Raw genomic sequence first — 19617 nt, 5'->3', positions numbered from 1 at the left:
AACATGTTGGCGTTATTTTGTCACTTATTCGGAGCAGTAGGATTACTGGAACCAGTCACCTGCCTGTTCTGTGATGGGCTGATGCCGCTGGAGCCGTCAGACAGCTTTACAGCACGTACAGAGATGAGAAGGGTATGTATCGACTTGTCTAACTCTGGGGGTTACGGTGAATAAGCTAAATTCCCAATGAGTTGGCGTGTTCCTTTTAACATACAAAAAAATGAATGCCCCCAGAATAATATGAAAGCTGATATAATCAATATTAAATAAAGTAACTCTAAGAGGAGAAAGGCCATGTCAAATAATGCAGTTCACAGTAAAGCCCAACACTGTTGCTAAGGAAGGATAACATGCACTGTTCACTTTATCTAACCAGGCTTTTCCCAGTGGGACTCGTTGAGACCCTGTCTAACCATTAGGTTCCAGCTGTTTAACTTTAAATATTGATTGTTTATTGATTAATGTTGAAAAGCAAATTGTTAGTAATTTAGGTAATAGTCACATTATAACTGTTAATATAAGTGTGACTCCTAATAAGCCAAAGCAGCAGGCAAGGAGTCGTCCACCTATAAAGTACGGTACATTAAATTCCCAAATCTGCTGTTTATATGTTGAACTCACAATGTCCAGATTATGTAACATGTAATCCTGTGTCCCTGGAGGGAGATATGACTGAAAGCACTACAGTACAATAGGTAAAAAAAAATAATGCTACTGTTGCCTTGAACATTGCTGTTAGATAAGGAAAGATTTGCTTAACCCCTCCTCGACTTTGCCCGTGAAGTGTGTTTGTATTCAATCCAACTCTGTATTTGCTTTAGAAAGACCTCTCACATCGTCTGCACACTGTATCCTCTGTCTTCTCACCACATCCCCAGCGTCTTCTGCTGTGCCTTGTGTGTTTAACATGATGACTCTGTTCCTCAGAGAGGGGCTCATGAGATTCGGGAAATCCGTCAGTTTCACTTCACCGGCTGGCCGGACCACGGGGTGCCCTATCACGCCACGGGCCTGCTGGGTTTTATTAGGAGAGTCAAGTCCAAGACTCTGACCAATGCTGGGCCCATGGTGGTTCACTGCAGGTTGGTGTTCACTAGAACTGATCACTCATCAGTGTTTCATAATTTAGTTTCTACTCTGCCTAACCAGTTTATCTATACATGTACTTCCGTATACCTCTTCTCTGTCCTACTTGGAAGTTGGAAGTGAAAAGAGACCTGTGCACAACTGTATATTATGGCTACTTAAGGCAAAAAAGCAGAAGAAGAAAATATTTCACATATTTTAATTATGCTATACTTTAAATCTATCTAAATCCTACTGCTCTGGATAAAACAGTATTTTCTATTATACCCCTGATGTTTGCAATCTATGTGTTTCCCTTCAGTGCCGGGGCAGGACGGACAGGCTGCTTCATCGTCATAGACATCATGCTGGACATGGCGGAGAGAGAGGGTGTGGTGGACATTTACAACTGTGTGAGGGAGCTGCGCTCACGGAGGGTCAACATGGTCCAGACTGAGGTATGGTGAATCTGGCCCCACAGTGGCCTCAGCAGATCTGGCCACAGAGACTCATTAGTAAACGGAAGAGTGAGGATGCAGCTTGACAGGCTGTTGCCATCAAATGTGGATTAATTAGTATCTGCGAGTCATTCTTAGCATAAGCCCCACTTCCCTGCTGCTCCCGAACAAATGCTCCAAATTAATACCAAAGAAAGGAGCTCTTTTATAAATAAATGAATTATGTCCAGAAAAGATCATCATACCTGACATTTATTAGTCAATATTTCTGCAGGATAAGCGATGCAGACATGTTTCAAGTTCCACTTCAATTGTTGCATTTTTCAAACCGTAGGAATATATTTCAATATGTAACTAAACTATACACATTATAATTGACCTCTATGTGACGGTTGTAGGGCCAGTGCTCTTCAGTGCTTGTTTTAACCTGCTTGAAATATTGTGTTTATTTGTACAGCGGTTAAATTTATGGCCACAACTTTACATTTGTTTGATCATTTTCACAAAAGACATTTATTGAAGTGCAAACGCTAACCACTTCCCAGGATGCTAAGCACAAGTCCTTGGCAATACATCCTACAATAAAAGGGTTTAGAGGCTTGTAACTGCGAGCAGTTAGCTCATATTGATGGCTGAAAACATCCCTGGCTCCTCCTCCAGCTTTATGCCGGTGTGGGCTACCGAAAGGACTTTGCACTTTCCTGAACACCGGCCATCTGGAGGTGTCCATAGTCTCATTCGATGCATCATTTCACCGTAATTCCCTTTAAATCACAGGCGTCATTGGACTTAATGGGCAAATGTTTCATCGTTGACGTCCGAATTGGGATTTGAGTAACTGGAGACCAAATGTTGTTCATCCTGAGTCACTCTCCTCAAGTTCAGTGACCTTCAAAGAGTGCGTATGTGTGTGTTTTCCCTCGCAGGTGTTCAGGCTTGTTGGCATGGCTCCTCAGCCTGCGGCCAGACACTAACTCTCCAACGTGGTTTAATCTGTCCGCGGAAATGAAAAGCCTTGTTGTTGTTTATAGTTTATGAGCTCAGATAAGATCTATCAATCTGTGGATTCTGGTTTGAGCGTCATGTTGCTGCTGACCTTCTGACCCAGCCCGAGCTAGTCAAACTCTCAGGTCAGCAGTTAACGTTCTGCACTCGACTTAACAAATGGCAACACATGTTTCTCTGTCAATCTGTAAATCAGTGATCCCTGTGCATGTGTGCGGATTTTGGTCCGAAGTGACAAGGGAGTGTCAGCTGAAAATGTCACTTCAGAATAGATTTGCATCAAGCCTCAAGCTGTGTCACCGTGTGGACTGCTTGACTGACTGATGGGAGGAGGAGAAAATGTGGCGCGATTTCCGCATTTTTGCTCTACATAAAGTTAAGGACAGCTGGGGTTGTTTTTGTTGTTAAGACGTCAATCTTGTTCATGCCTTGATAATGACGATGGAGCTTCAGCCTGGCTAAGGTCACCAAGGTCTGACATGGTCATGACAAAACTCTCCAAAGGTCATTGTATTTGACAAAATACATTTCTTCAAGCCCTCTAAATATTTTAAGGTTTTTAAAATGTCATCAAATTTTGAGTTTATAACCAAATTAAATCAGCTATGTAACAAAATATGCAAACATATGTAATGTAACCTTTAAACACAGACCATGACAAATATTAGTCATAGAAACTGCCTCAGGGCTAAAGAATAATCATGGTTAGGTTGTGGAAAGGTCATTGAATTCTTCTAGCAAAAATGCAGAGGAACACTGGGTCATGCATTTCTGCTGCTGGTAGAAAATAAAATCATTTGTTGTAATGAGACTTAGAAGTCTGATAGATCCGCAATGAGGATGCTGTTTTTTGCAGGAGCAGTATGTCTTCATCCATGATGCCATCTTGGAGGCATGTCTCTGTGGCGACACCACCATTCCTGCCAGTCAGCTCCGCTCCGTGTACTACGACATGAACCGCCTGGACCCGCAGACCAACTCCAGCCCCATTAAAGAGGAGTTTAGGGTGAGGAGATTTAAACATAAGGCAAATAAGGCACTGTATGCAAATCCCTAATAAAGCATTATCTCAAGTGCAGGATAAGTTCAAAACAACAGTAAACATGTTGTCTCTTGATGAATGGTGCAGTCCCCCTCTGGGCCAATCAGTGGCAAATACATCACCTAGCTTTAATCTGTAATAGTAGCACCCCTCCTTGGACCAATCACTGTTATATGAGATGCATCGCCCCCCTAAGTTTAATCACGGTCGCATCAGGGGAGTAAGAGCTATCGCTAATGTAACTGATTAAAGAATTGCATTGTTAATTACCATATTGGGAGACAATTAGCACACTCAAGACCTGAGTGCCTACCTTCCTGCGTCAGTATGACGGTGTGCAATTCTGCTTCAACCCTGACAGACTCTGAATATGGTGACTCCCACGTTGCGGGTGGAGGACTGCAGCATCGCCCTGCTGCCCAGGAACCACGAGAAGAACCGCTGCATGGATGTTCTTCCTCCAGACCGCTGCCTCCCCTTCCTGATCACCATCGATGGGGAGAGCTCCAATTACATCAACGCTGCGCTCATGGATGTAAGAGTCGAACACAGACGTGAACTTTTCACATTTTAGGGAATACTCACTTTACAGAGTCACTTAAAGGAGCATTCCAGTATTATTCTTGCTAATTGAATGCCTGTGATTTTAAAGTGGTAAATTGAAACGGAGTCACAAGGCAGGAAATTGCAGCTTTGGGAGCTGAAACTTTCCCACATGTTGCTTTTCTTCAACACTAATCAGTGTTGCCAAAGCAGGTATTTTGCCTTTGACAGTTAACGGAAAACATCATGGACTATCAAGGCTACTGTAAGTCACATTGGTATTTCCACCTCTTATACAATGGACTTCTGTTGGGTAAATATTAAACATTGCTAATGTTTAAATGCCCGAAAATAATTGGAAAGAAAATACATTCCTGTTCTTGAAATCCATTGTGGCTGAATATCTTGAAGCAGAACCTTGAGACTTAAACTTTAGTTCAAGGTTTAAAGGACTTTTAGGTCTCACATGGACACCACCAAACCACAGGATGTAGAGTGAGATAAAGTGACAAGGATCACTAGACAAAACAACTAAATGTGCATGCTGCTCACCCACCCACAAAATAGAAGGCAGTAACAAACAAAAGGACTATGTTAATTGAAATGTATGACAAGTCGTCTTGTGTAAGTTAAAAATAAATATATGGAGAGAGTATGTATAAGTAAATAAAAGGAGTTAAAAAGGAGTCAGAGTTGTATCACAAAACCAATGACTCAAGTCAGATGTTTAACAGTTGAGCTACAAAGTGGAACGTGGAAACAACACGTGTCAAATTAGACTATTAGACAATTAGAAATTAAATTAGAATTGAACAATGTAAACTCATAGCAAGACGAAGATCAAGCTACATAATCAAAAGTTCAAATGCGCAAATGCCATGTTTTAATATAGACTACCCTCATGGACATACTAGAGACTTGACCTGACTGGGCTAACTAAAATGCACCAAGGGACAACTCAAAATAAACCCTAAATGCAATGTATAGCAATTTTCAAGTGTTAAATGTATTCAGGGGGGACCTTACAAAGAACACCTTGACAAAGCTCATGTCCAGTGATGGACTTTTTGGCTCTTGTCTGGATTGAGCAGGCAAGCTTTCAGGTACAGGATCCTCTGAGTCACCACTGGGCTAGCCAGAAACCACATTAAAAGTGCAGCGTTCTAATATAATCTCCCTAGACATGGAATCTCCATTAGAAAACCTTGAGGTGTATTTAGCGGCAGTGTTTCTAATCTCTCTTGCTTCTTTTTCGCCCTCTGTTTTCCTCCAGAGTTACAAGCAGCCATCTGCATTCATAGTGACCCAGCACCCGTTACCAAACACAGTGAAGGACTTTTGGAGATTGGTGCTGGATTACCACTGCACATCCATAGTAATGCTCAACGACGTCGACCCAGCCCAGGTAAACCCGACCTGATACGTGTGCATAAAAACATTACACACACACACACACACACACACACACACACACACACACACACACACACACACACACACACACACACACACACACAGTCAGGTGGGATATTGCAAGAAGCACACTGACAAACAGATGAAGTAGTTTCTTTTATCAGAAGTCTGAGTCTAATAAAGTCACACAAAAGGACAGCGTGGGAACTGGATTCAGAGAGAGATTGCTGTTTTTGTTTGCTTTCTTTCAGTATGAACCTGGGGGGGGGGTTCGGTTGGCTGGCAAACACAGATATATATATATATATATATATACACACACACACACAGTATATTTTTGAAATGAGGTGGATGCTGCAGAGTGGAAGAGGACTTGCCATTAAAGCGCAGGTAGATGGAGAGACAGGCCTGTGGAAGAGACTATCCAGATTTCTCAGCCTGAGGCTCTGTCATAACACCCGCGGATCAAAGCCTGAAGCCCGGCTTGCTCTCCCCATCCAAATCCCCTTTCCCTCGGTGACTGACTGACTGGCTGGATAGAAAAGGCCTTTCATTCAATATTCTCACTGTAGCCAGCCAAGGAAACACCACAGGTGGGAAGGGAGGAAGGGGGTGAAGGCATAGATGAAGATGAGGGAGGTTTACCATCTTCTCCATCAGCATCTTTGTTTTTGAATCTGTTGAATTTGTCAAATTTTGACAGGCTTTCAAAGGAAGCTAGAAAGTGCTTGCTGCCACTCAGACTGTTAATGTGTTTGTGAGTGTATTTGTGTGTCCATTTATATGTGTGTACTCAGGCCTGTTAATTTCATTCTTCTCAGGTAGTCTCTTTTTCTCTTGTTTGTTCATGACTCTGCATGTAGGCATGTCTGTCTGTGCAGCATCTATCCATCTGTGCGTGTACACTTCCAATAGTCTGATTTAGTGCCGTGAGGCCGGCGCTGGGCTCTGCAGGTGCATGTTCTTAACTGGGCTTTATCTCATGAGGAGTGGAAATAGGGGAGCTTTTTCAGCACTTATAATGCTGTCCCAGGGGTTTATTTATCTCGCTGCACTTTTTAACACTGCTGTCAAAGCAGTCAGTAATGCTATCAATGACTGCTTCTTAATGCTTTTAACTAATGCTACAGCTATGGATTATGTTTTGTTTTACATTAATCTATTGATTACTTTTTCAAATAATTTACCAATTGTATACTTTTATAAATCTGTTAAAAGATAGCAAAAATTCACATCAAAGTTACCCAAAGTCCAAGGTGACATCTACAAATAACTTGTTTTGTCCATCCAACACTTCAAAAGCCAAAATTATTCAATATACAGTGATGTCAAACTAAAAAAAAATAACTTTTTGTCAAACTTCCTCAAACCGTCACTATATCCTGACTGAGATCTGAGTTCAACATGTGACAGATAATCTGTGAAAAAAATCACATTCTCCTCGTGCTTCTAATGGCATTTGCAAGGTTCTACTATGCCCAAACAAAAGCAACCAATCGGAGCCAAAGAGTCCTGATCAGATATGAAGTCAAGATTCTGTTACTGTATTGACTCACCTCAAATGTTTTCAGAAACATTTTAGTGTACTGTTTAGCTGTAAAATGAGAAAGTTTGTCCCGGCCGGTGGGCGATGCTTGGTTTTGGCTCTGGTTGATTGCAGGTCACGAGGAATCATTAGTCACGTTTCCATCAACGTATTTTTATGCGCATTTTGAAGTATCGCATTAGAAAATGTTGATGGAAACTGCAAAATTCGGAAAAAAAGATTTTGGTGGTTTTTGCCTTTTTCGAAAAAGAGTTAATGCACAATATGGGAGATGGAAACCGCTTTGCCGAATAACTTGTGACGTAGCGAATATGTAACTCGCATGACTATTAGTCCCAGTATCCATCGGAGGGGGGAAGGATCGGGATATTGGTCCCGATCCTGTCTGCGCAGTACACTCTTGTCCGCTGCGCTGTTTTACGCAAACACAGCTCTACTCTGCAAATAGCTTTTTACAAAACAAGCTAAAACAAAAGCTGTCGGTTTGTAGTCTGTTTATCTTAGTTTGCAGGGAATCTTGAAATTTGGACAAATTCTTATAAACTTAAGCTGGCTGAAGAAACCATTCTCTCCGCTGGAGCGGTAAATATGGACCAAAACAAATACATATGGCTACTTAATATGCAGGTGAATGACTCAATCGTTATGTTCGTGTTCTTCATTCTTGATAATGAGGCTGCTTGTGTTATTATTATTTTTGCCATAGCATCGTTTCATTGAAAATGAGGCAGGACATGCTTATCAGTCCATTCATCATTAAAGCTGGGCTTTTCCACGTCAACTCTTCCCTTCAGGCTCTTTGACAGTGATATTTTTGTCAGCCCGTTTTCCACCAATCAGGACGCTGCATACTAACACCATGTTTCTGTAATCACAATAATAATATACAATAATAATAATTACAAGGTCCTGATTATGAGAAATAATTGTTATCAAATGTTGCTATGGAATAAAATTACAGATTGCCTGGATATTACATTTTGATGTGATGTCATAATTAAACTTAATGTTGACATGGCACACTAATAAACAAGAAATTTTGAGAGGAATCTTGCAGATGCCATTAAGGGCACAAGGAAGAGGCAGAGGAATATGATTTTTTTATTAAATTTTTTTCAGATTATCTGTCTCATGTATTACTGTTGGGATTTAACGACAGTTTGAGCAAATATGACTTATTTTTATTTAAGTTAACTACCATATTGCCAGCTGTAACATCTGAACACCATGGGTTACAACTGTGTGAAAAATTGTTTGCAAACATAAAAGTGTAAACAGTAATGTATTAGAGGTTAAAATAGATCGCTAACACATAAGCAGTTGAAATACAGTAGTTCAATTGAAATAATTAGTTAAAGTAATGGATAAACAGTTGAAATAGATAGCTATTAGACAAATGGTGATTAAACTAAAAGTAATTAGTCAATGGGTAAAATACACAGATAAGCAGTTTAAACAGTTATCTAAATTGTTAATTATTTATCAATCAACCATCTTTCAATAAATGTACAGTATCTATCGTTTTTTAAACAATGTTTTTATTCATTTTCATTGCAAATACAATCTTCAACACAACAATCAAAAAGCAAATTATATGACAGTATCACAGTAGCAGCTCCCGTATGTCTTCTTCTTTTAAAAAAACGGTCAAATGGCCTCCAGATTTTCTCATACACCCCCAATTTGCCTCTCAATATATATGTCAGTCTCCATGGACATACATTGCGCTATATTCTTGATCCAAGCACCAATTGTAGGTACCTCCATTTTCTTCCAAATGAGAGCTATAGTCCTTTTTGCCGGTAGTATAACTAAATCAATACATTTATATTCTTGGGGTTTTAGATTCAGATTTGTTGGATACAGGTGTTGCGAAATCATCTTGGGGTCAAGTGGAATGTTCACAGACGAGATGAACGTAGTTTTATTGATCACCTCCCTCCAGAATGTTTTAATGTTGTCACACTCCCAGACACAGTGCATACATGTTCCTTTAGCCTCATTGCATTTAAAACAAAGGTCAGGTATATTACTGTTGATTTATTCAATTTAACAGGGGTTGTGTATGTCTGCATCAGCCAATTACATTGGTATCGCTTTAAATTTGTTTGTTTTTTTCTGGGATGCTTCACAAGTTTTCCTCCAATCGTTTTCTGAAATATCCTCTTTTAAGTCTGCCCTCCGTGTCTCAAGTCTAACTATTGATGTTTCTTTAGAGCCAAATGCAAGCCAGTTACAAATTGATGAAATCAAACCCCTCTCCCTGCAATTGTTTGTTATAATTTCTTCTAAGGATGAGAGTGGAGGAATCCTGACTGATTGGTTTTGAATAGAATAAATTAAGTTCCTCACTTGGAGATATTTAAAAAAAAAAAAAAAATTCCTTGGAATGTCACACATTAGAGAGATTTCTTCAAAGGTCATTAGAATACTTTATTTAAAGAGGTCACCTACTTAACTTATTCCTTTCTTTGCCCATATCTGGAATCCTGCAATCAAACCTTGCCCCACACAGTTCTTAAAGGACAATTCCGGCACAAAATGAACCTAGGGGTCAATAACATATGTGTGCCGAGTCGACCGTTCTCTGGGATATGTTTTCATGCTAATCGAATGTGTCTGTAGCTTGAAACAAGCTACCGCAAACCGGTGATGAGCTTGTAACGCTAGTAGTCGCGGCAGAGGGTAAATCGCTATTTCTACACCACTAACCAGGCTCAAGTACTTTAGCTTGGCTGAATACAGATACAAATGCAGTGGTACCTTAAAGGAGCCTGACTCTATGTCCATCCAAGAAGGAGTATCTCCAGAAGAAAAATAGAACACTATAGTTCTCAATTGTGTTGCTAAATAGTACCAATAAAGATTTGGACATTTCAGCCCCCCAGCATCAAATGGAAGATACAGCAGAGATAAGCGGATTCGAGGACATTTCTTATTCCATATATATTTCCTGAAGAGTGCTGTGAGTTTTTTAACCATTCCTGCAGGTGGTGCGAGAGTGATATTTTTAAATAAATACATGAATTTAGGCAATATGTTCATTTTTAATATATTTATTCTCCCTATCATGGATATAGGTAAGGGCATCCACCTTTCTATAGATGTATGTACTGAGTTCATTATTACTTCAGTTTGTTGGTGCTATAGTTTCTAAATGAGGTGTTATTTGATGCCCAAATATGTCAAATGGATGAGATCTTGAAAGTAAATACATATTGGTTTATATATTGTCGTTAAGCAGCATTATTGATGATTTTGAAGCATTTACTTTAAATCCAGAGATACTACCAAACAGGCCGATTAGATCTAACAGTGCCGGTTTGGATGTGTTTAATTGTTTAAAGAACAAAATGATTTCATCAGCAAAACAGCTATTCTATGATCTCTGCTGTCAATTGTAAGATTGTAGAAGTGAATCTTGGGGACAACCTCTTGTAATATTGAAGGGCTCAGACACCACTTCATTTGTCAGTACCTCAGCTATAGGGTTGAGATGTAATAGTTTGATCCAGTTAAGGAAAGTGTTTTCAAAACCAAATCAAGCTATAAAGAGCTATCGAGTGTCAAAGATACAAGTCCACTCAACCCTATCGAAGGCCTTCTCCACGCCAAGCGAGAGAAGAGCCGTGTCTTTATTTTCTTTTTGGCTGTACAGTACATTGAGAATGCGCCTTACAATATGAAATCCTTGCCTTCCCTTTACATATCCATTTTGGTCATCCCCCACAATACTTGGAATCACAGCCTCTAGCCTTTTCGCCAACATTTTCTGAGGATTTTTGTATCAGTGTTTATCAAACGTATAGGTCGCATATTCTCACATTTAGTGTTAGGTTTTCTTGGTTTTGGAAGCAGGATGATTAAGGCCTCTCTCATTGAGGCAAAGAGGTAGCCATTGTTGTAGGATTCTAGAAACATCTCATAAAGCAGAGTTGCCAATTTATCTTTAAAGTATTTACAGTATATAAATCAATTGGGAGGCCATCTGGCCCTGCTGCTTTCCCAGCCTTCATTGCACCTATAACTTCTAATCCAGGCTTTTTTTTTTTTTTTTAACTTTCCTCAGAGATTTGGGGGATATTGAGTTTGTTTTAAAATTCAGTCTGGATAGCCGCATTAGTAATGTACTGTGATTTTTAGAGATTTTCATGAAACATTTTAAAAGCTGTATTAATTTCCAGCAGGTCAACAATAGTATTTCCATTTGCATCCTCAATGAAATGTATTACCCTTTCGGTTTCCTGTTTAATCCACCGGGCAGAAAGTCTGCCCGGCTTTTCTTCCTTATAAATATGTCTTTTGATTATGTTTTTTTCTTTACATTCTCAAATTTTCTCTCAGCCAGAAAAATAGGCAAAAATAATCTTTTAAGAAAGAATGTATGTTTTTTGTTTTTTTCTGTGAAGATAGGAACAATTAGTCAAGGTTTTTCAGGAATTTCTGTTAGATTTGTTTTGATTCTGTTGAACAAAGGGTCATTTGAAAAAGAAAACTTACTTGGAGCGCACCTGTGTTAAGTGTTTGGTCTGTCAAAAATATATTCCAGCTTTTGTTTGAATGTTCTCCTGTGAAGAAGCATTTCATCATATTCTAAAAAGAAAACGCGTCACCTGTCCTCAAACTTTGTAATCCCACATAAACCTGTTTTTACATCTATGTGTGAGGAGTTGAAATCAATGCCACTGGCTTCAGTTAGTACAGTTTGGATTCCTTAACTAATGAATCATCTTCTGTTGTCTTTGTTTTTTCCTGTGTGCTTTTCTTTGGTGTGTGTGTGTGTGTGTGTGTGTGTGTGTGTGTGTGTGTGTGTGTGTGTGTGTGTGTGTGTGTGTGTGTGTGTGTGTGTGTGTGTACATGCCTATTTTGTTTAGTTGTGCCTACAGTACTGGCCAGAAAACGGAGTCCACCGCCATGGTCCCATCCAGGTAGAATTCGTCTCTGCTGACTTGGAGGAGGACATCATCAGCAGAATATTTCGGATCTACAATGCAGCACGGGTACGGTGACACTCGCAGGTCACGCTTATAATATGTTCAGGAGAAAACAACTAACACTACATTTATGTGATCATGAAGTTTTTCTGATCGGCTGCCCATTTTTTGTAACTTTCATAACTTGTCTTCTCTGGGGTGATCACAACAGCCAATTTATTCTGTGAATGCACACCTCACACGTCCCACTCATACGCCGGCCTGTCCATTCAAGCTGTGTAGAGGCAGAGTCATTCTGTTCTTTAACCATGCCTCTGCACCAGTGATTGGACCGAGGTGTGATCGCCTCTAGTCACATGTCTTCTAGACAGCTTGAGAACTTTTCACACGTAGTTAGAAGGTAGAAGTTGAACTGACTGTTACTTCAATCAACACCTTTTGGGTAGAGGGTGAATCTACTTCAAAGGGTCACTTCGCCCAAATTACGACAAAAAAACACATTTACTACACTAGACAGCCATGTCAATAGTTTGGGTTTTAGTTTTACTCCCCGTTTTGAGATATTGTCTCTGAGATTTCCTTTTCCACCACAATACAATGCCCTGAATATTTTAGCTTTTGAAAATACCTTCAAGTTTGTGTCATTACTCTGTATTTCTGACTGGACCGTCAAATCAATGGAGCAAAAGTTCTATTACTGGGGAAATATTGCTATCTATAGGTCCACCCTAACATTGTCACCAGTCGTTCTATGCGGCTACTACTACTTCTAAGCTATTCCCAGATACAATTGAGTAAATGTTCTTCTGTTGGCCTAATATTCAATTCAGAGTTATGAAGAGCACGTTTACTTGGCATTTGTCAGCTGAACATTTATTCTGTGAACTTTACTCCAGCGTAGTTTAACAAAAATGGGTTTTGAGATTAGTAATGCTGGTTACTCCAAATCCCTAACCTACCTACTCTGTCATGTAACTTAAAAATAGTAAAACCAGACCATTTTTGCCTGTTTTTAGGTTCAGAAGTGAAAACGAGACATCCTCAACATTTGTTGTGTTCTGGTTTTAGAATGATGAAGACAGTTGGAGAACAATTACATACAAAACAGGCATGTAGGCTCTACAGGATATTTCTTTCCTTGGCAACTCATGTTTTTCCCAAATGATGTACAGATTTCAGTCGTTCTGTCATCAAATGGCTTGAAAAAATTGTGCATATAAGCTGCTGTAAATGGAGAAAAAAAATATCCCCAGGGGAGCATGTCCCCGGACCCCCCAAGGTTTGGGCTGAGCCCCGAATGTTTACAATGTCTGGCTCCGTCCCTGGTTCAGAAGATGAATCTGAGGGGTCACAAGATGACTAATGGGGTAGGAGAAAATTAAACACACATATTTTCATGTTTCCCTCAAAAAGTATTCAAATGTAACATTGTAAGTGTGGACATGATTGGTGAGCAGTTCAATCAAACATTTATATGATAATGATTAAATGGTACGTTTTTCCTTCATTTATTTGAATAATTTGTATCAGGTACTTAGGGCTGGACGATTTTGGCTAGAATCATAATCACGATTAATCGAAGACGTTACCTTGATTACGATTATTGAACAATTATTTAAAAAAAAATTTTTTTCTTATAGGCTACTGTAAATATGTTCACGGTTATTTTTTCTAATGAAAGAGTGCATAATCCTATCTTTGTGATTCTAAAATAAGGAAAGAACACACAGATAGCAATTAATGCTTATTTATTAAATATTTCAAACAACTGAACTTAAATCTACAACTGTAGATTTTACAATGAAATAAAAATAAAAAAGTAAATTAAGTTTTAATGTAAACAGGCGGAGTCACGTGACTACACACGCGGCGGCCATAATATGTTTTAAGGGGAAAGTACATTAACACACAGTGGGCGGCACGGAAATATTAATAGGATTAAAAGACCGAAATAATCGACTTGATAAAATTACGTTGGTTATAGGCTCTGAATTTCGGTTTCGATTATTTTTCGATTAATCATCCAGCCCTACAGGTACTGTATTTCACAAGTAAACTACAAAAATGTAAGAAAAGTCAGAAGAAAGTCTGCTACATTGGTGTAAAATAAATGTATGCTTTCTGTCTTATCCCTTTTAATCATCCTGTGAGTGTTCAGATTGATCTTGTTTCCCTTTGGGGGGGGAACAGATGGCCCCAAGATTGAGAGCCACTGTTCTAGATAATTCACAGACCTTGCTCGAAACCGTTTTTATTGGAAATACGTTCTAATGAAGAAATAGTCCCTATGAAAGCTGTTGACAGCGTGTTGACCATCCAAAAGCAACATGCATACTGATTATGGAAAGACAAGTTGTTTAACAAGCTTTAAAATTTCATATTTCAGTTCAAATGTGAGCACCAAGAACCAATTTCACTTTTTTATTATTGGAGTGGAGGATTAAATCTCAGAGACATATATCTCAGAACTTTGGCAATTAAAACCAAAACGATCTTCATGGCTAGATACCACTACAAGTCCGACTATGGTTTCTGACCCTTTCATTTTGCGCTACCAGACATCAGAGCACAGAAAGGGTCCTGGCCCATGCCAGCGTCACCTGCAGTCACTTGCGTAAGCTTCTTACCCCTACAGTCTGCCTGCAGTTGTCAACAATCACTCCTCACATGAACGTGTTATAACAGCGTCTGGCCGGCAGAGGCATCACCACCGTATTAAGTGGCGTACAATCTAATCACACATGACCACTGACAACTGTTATTGATCGATATGTTTGAGTGTGTCTGCAGCTCAGATCTTAACTATCTGTCTCCAGCTGTGACTGTGCTCATCTACCATCCGTCTATCTGTGCATTCATCTCTTCACTGACTCCTCGTGCCCTTATCCATCTCTTGTCCTGTTGGTCGCCATCAAGGCTTAGCTTAGCTGCATCTTTACAGTCTGATTGCATCTTTGCACAGCAGCGATTAACCCGACCCAACCCCCCCCCCCATACTGTGTGTTAACCTGGGATAACCGGTGTGTCCTTCCCCTCCAGCCTCAGGACGGCTACCGGATGGTGCAGCAGTTCCAGTTCCTGGGCTGGCCCATGTACAGAGACACGCCCATGTCCAAACGCTCCTTCCTCAAGCTAATCCGACAGGTGGACAAGTGGCAGGAAGAGTATGACGGGGGCGAGGGACGTACTGTGGTCCACTGTCTGTAAGTTATCAAGTCAATGCTGCCATTAAAAATGAAACATCTCCACCTACTGACTGAAGAGCTTTACTGCATCAAAAAGCTATGAAACTCCTCACCCCTCTGTCAGCTGTATTGTCAACCTTAACCTTTCTGTGTTAAATTAAACTTGTATTAAATGATATTTAATTTTCTAATGCTCGACTCCTTTGTGACAACTCTAGGAATGGAGGCGGCCGAAGTGGGACATTCTGTGCCATCAGCATTGTGTGTGAGATGCTTCAACACCAGCGCTCTGTGGATGTTTTCCACGCTGTCAAAACACTAAGGAACAATAAACCCAACATGGTGGACCTGCTGGTGAGGAGCCCTGCAGCAGCACTTTTGTCAGACTTGTTAGTGTATTATAACCTCCCAAAGGACCAGATAGTAGCCACCTCCTTCAAAATCCTCGCTCCCAGTTTCAAACAGCGGTTTACTTCTTTTGCATATACATGGGGAGTTACCTGTGTTGATTGGTTAGTGTATAGACAAAAACGGTGGGCGCTAATTTGCTCACTCTTTGCAATGAAATTGAGGTATGAAGATATTAGATTTTTGTTTCTCCTTTATTATGGCAGAAAATACTGGAACTTTTCATGCAGACATGATTATATCTGCTGGCCACAGCAGGCTTTCTGTCATAAATGTATCAATTCCAAGCCAGAGCCAAGATAATCCTGATGGCAGCTGTTGAGTAGTACTCCCTGGTGCGATTTTATTGACCTTCATGTGTAAATCTGTGTATTGCCCCTTTAGAAGTCACTAAATTAGACTTTCTTGTGGTCAGCAAGTTACCCAACTTTACGTGTGCCTGCATCAAGATATTGTGCATCTTAACCATTTGGTATTTACAGCCGATAAATCCATTCATAGAAATATTTACAAATACTATTTGACAGGTCTTCTTAAAATTGTATTTTATACTTGTGTGGCTTTGATTCCCTTCAGATTATTTAAATTATTAATAAAGAAAGAAATGTTGTTGCACACAAATTACAGTGAAAATATCCCTAAAAGCTACCTTTGACATTATTTAAAATCCAATTATACCAAAGTTTAGTCCAAGAGACATTATTATTATTTTTTTTTTTTTCATTAGTCTGTACATCTCTAAACCTGGATTATCAAACAGGCAACTGATCATTTGTTTCTCCTTATGTCCTAGGACCAGTACAAGTTTTGCTATGAAGTGGCACTGGAGTACTTGAACTCTGGGTAACTCACAGCTACTGAACCCCCAAAGACTTAAAGTTTGGGACATCACAGAAGACTTCAGCTCATGTGTGCATTGTGCTAAGTGTGTGTGTGTGTTACCGACCCGACAGGAGCAAGGTACACACACAACCATACATGCAGCTCGTTTGACCAGCTCTCCTCTTCTTCTTCAAGTTGGTCTAGATCGGGAAATGTAACAGAGTTGTACAGTGTTAAATATCGCAGCCTGTTTCTGTCAGTACCGGCTAAGGAAGCCAGCAGGAGCACAATGAGGTGTTTTTTTTCTTTTTCTTTTTCCTCTGCAGTGAATGGCCTCCTCTCTGGATCCCTCTTTCTTTCTGCCTCTATCTCTTTCAGCCGCCTGTAGTCCTGTGGTTGTTGCCTTGATTCCTCATTGGACAATGAGCATACTCTCCCGTTTTCCATGGAATGCAATACACTGTACATAATGTTAATGTGTTCATTGTTTTCTTCTTTTTTTTCGCTCAGCTCATTATTAAAAGTCATTAAATACAGGAGCTCAAAGCCTAAATGTTACTAAATGTCCTGTAAATGTATGACTTCTAAATGACTATTGCTTCATACTGTATGTTGGGGACAGCTGGCTCAGTCTACATCTGCTTACCTTATTTCCTGTACTGGGATCCAAAGCTTTATTTGCACTTCCATTTGAATTCTTGTTGTGCATATTGTACATATTTCTGTAGATTATTTATTCACAATATGTACTTTTTTTGTGACTCGCAGTAAGTGACAATCATGTTCTACACGTTGATTTATTGACTGTATTGTGTGCTTTTGTTGGTCATATTGTGTGACAGATCAATTCAAATGTAAAGACGAAAGATATATAAATGTGTCTACAATATAGACATTGGATTATGTATGTCTGCCTCTTTTCTGAGTGGAGCTGGAAAATATGTCATAAGAGGGACATCTGTTGGAGACATGAGGAATTACACAATCCCCTACATGTTCACGACTTGAAAAAGAAGCAACAGTAGTGATCCGTTTTCATGACTTTGTCTGCAGTCATTCTGTGTCTGATGGCTTTCCTGCATTTTGGCAAATGAATGTAGTTTGTGTAGAAGCATTTGTTGGATGATTTTGAAGTCTCGTGTGAAGTTCTCAAAAGCTGAGCAGTCACAACACGGGGCCGTGATTGGACAACAATACAACTTCAAACAGGTAAACCATCTGACTTGGGACTTTGCAGTTCAAAGGTTTAGTGGGAGTTACAGTACGAATGATGCATTGTGATAATGTTGACAGGTATAAGGCCAAAATATGTATTTTTATAGTTAACACCTTGAAACAAAACAATTATACTGTATTCTGATAATGCTTTATTAACATCCGAGCTCATGTACTGTTAGAGTAAATACGGGGGTGCAGTTGATGATCACACTTTAACTCAGTTTACCTTCAGTTTACAGTTATTTTGAGTTCAGGTTATTTTTTGTTTGTTTGCCAAACATATATGTATGTGTATGTATGTATGTATGTGTGTGTGTGTGTGTGTGTGTGTGTGTGTGTGTGTGTATATATAATATATGTATGTGTGTGTGTGTGTGTATATATATAATATATGTATGTGTGTATATATGTATATATATATATATATATGGTATATGTGTGTGTATATATGTATATATATATATATATATATATATATGTATATGTGTGTGTGTGTGTATGTATATGTGTGTGTATGTATATGTGTGTGTATGTATATGTGTGTGTATGTATGTGTGTGTATATGTATGTATGTATGTGTATATGTATGTATGTGTATATGTATATATGTATGTATGTGTATATGTATATATGTATGTATGTGTATGTATGTGTGTGTGTTATATATGTGTGTGTGTGTGTATATATATGTATGTGTGTGTGTATATATATATGTATATATATATATATATATATATATATATGTATATATATGTATATATGTATGTTGTATATATGTATATATATGTATATGTATATGTGTGTATGTGTATATATATGTGTATATGTGTGTGTGTGTGTGTGTGTGTGTGTGTGTGTGTGTATGTATGTGTGTATATATATATATGTATGTATGTATGTATGTATGTAATATTTAACTCTGTGGAAATGTTATGAGGCTGTAAGTGGTGGTGTATTGGGATGCATTATATTGTAAAGTTCTTCCATTTATTTCTTTTTTAAATAAGATCCACAAGCATTAAGACCTTGAAGAAATATATAGTTATTTTCATTTGGCCCATCTGCACACTCAAAAGGTTCCTTACAAAAACAAGTTTTACATGTGTCGATGTCTAATGACTTTGAGAAGTCTGAATTAAAACCAACACCTGCGATTGTTACCGATCTTTTCAAAATGTATTGAACAAACCATTTTGACCGTTATCTTTTAGTCTTTATAGTATGGCTGATCTGCCAGAATAGACCTGAGCTTGTTTTCAGAGTTAAATCAAAGGGTGACTTCCTAAAAAGCTTGTCAAGGACTTGCAGCGCCATAACAAAAACCTAAAGCATACACAAATAGTGGATTAGCAAAGTTGACTCCTCAAGTTTACTGTTAAATGTAGAGGGAGGCGAACTGTTTGGTTTGAAGTGGATACATTAATTGAACTAACTTGTTGATTAATTGTTGTAACGAGGGAGTAGCGCCCTCACACTGGAAAAGTGACACAATAAGTACTCAAATATCTGTTTGGGTATTAAATCTACTTTATGCTTGAGTGTGCTTTTGATACTTCTCACACTCAACACTTATGTAATGTGTTGCATAACTGACATTTAGGAATAAATGATTAATGGTTAGAAAGCTCTAGGGACACCTCAGTAAAAAACAAAAGATAAATAATATATCTTTGGAACCAAATGTAGCTGTATTTTTATGAATGTCCATTGGTGCAAGTTTTAGATCATTCCCTGTAAAGATGGTTAAGTACATCCAATTTGTATATAGGCCTACCAACTGTAAAAACAAATGAGAGAAAATGTATATAAATAGGGCCTACTTTTTTTTCTATTAGAATCTAATTTCTTTGTGACACAGCAAATATCAGTCAAATCTACTGTTTCTAGATCCCCTGTACAGATCAGTGCCTTTTGATTCATTTGGATTTGTCTCCCCCTGGTGGTGTCCCTGAGTACCTTTCCTGAATCTTCTGCACCT

General features: G+C 38.9%; 1 protein-coding gene across 9 annotated transcripts in view; it reads left to right on the top strand.

Moving 5' to 3' along the window:
- Positions 1–16467, top strand: part of LOC120568369 (receptor-type tyrosine-protein phosphatase mu-like) — a 167817-nt gene extending 151350 nt beyond the window's left edge. For 7 of the 9 annotated variants that reach the window (XM_039815850.1, XM_039815847.1, XM_039815846.1 and 4 more), the window contains 9 exons: positions 928–1082; positions 1388–1523; positions 3385–3534; positions 3932–4105; positions 5387–5518; positions 11947–12072; positions 15046–15209; positions 15410–15545; positions 16393–16467. In XM_039815850.1, the coding sequence (XP_039671784.1) occupies positions 928–1082; positions 1388–1523; positions 3385–3534; positions 3932–4105; positions 5387–5518; positions 11947–12072; positions 15046–15209; positions 15410–15545; positions 16393–16446 (1227 nt within the window). In that variant the 3' untranslated portion in view covers positions 16447–16467. The remainder of the gene's footprint in view (positions 1–927; positions 1083–1387; positions 1524–3384; positions 3535–3931; positions 4106–5386; positions 5519–11946; positions 12073–15045; positions 15210–15409; positions 15546–16392) is intronic. The other 2 variants (XM_039815845.1, XM_039815848.1) reach the window with 2 other exon arrangements.
- The last annotated feature ends 3150 nt before the right edge of the window (positions 16468–19617 follow it).

Source organism: Perca fluviatilis, chromosome 11 (assembly GCF_010015445.1).
Source record: "Perca fluviatilis chromosome 11, GENO_Pfluv_1.0, whole genome shotgun sequence".
NCBI lineage: Eukaryota > Metazoa > Chordata > Actinopteri > Perciformes > Percidae > Perca > Perca fluviatilis.
This window is presented reverse-complemented; position numbering and strand designations above follow the sequence as displayed.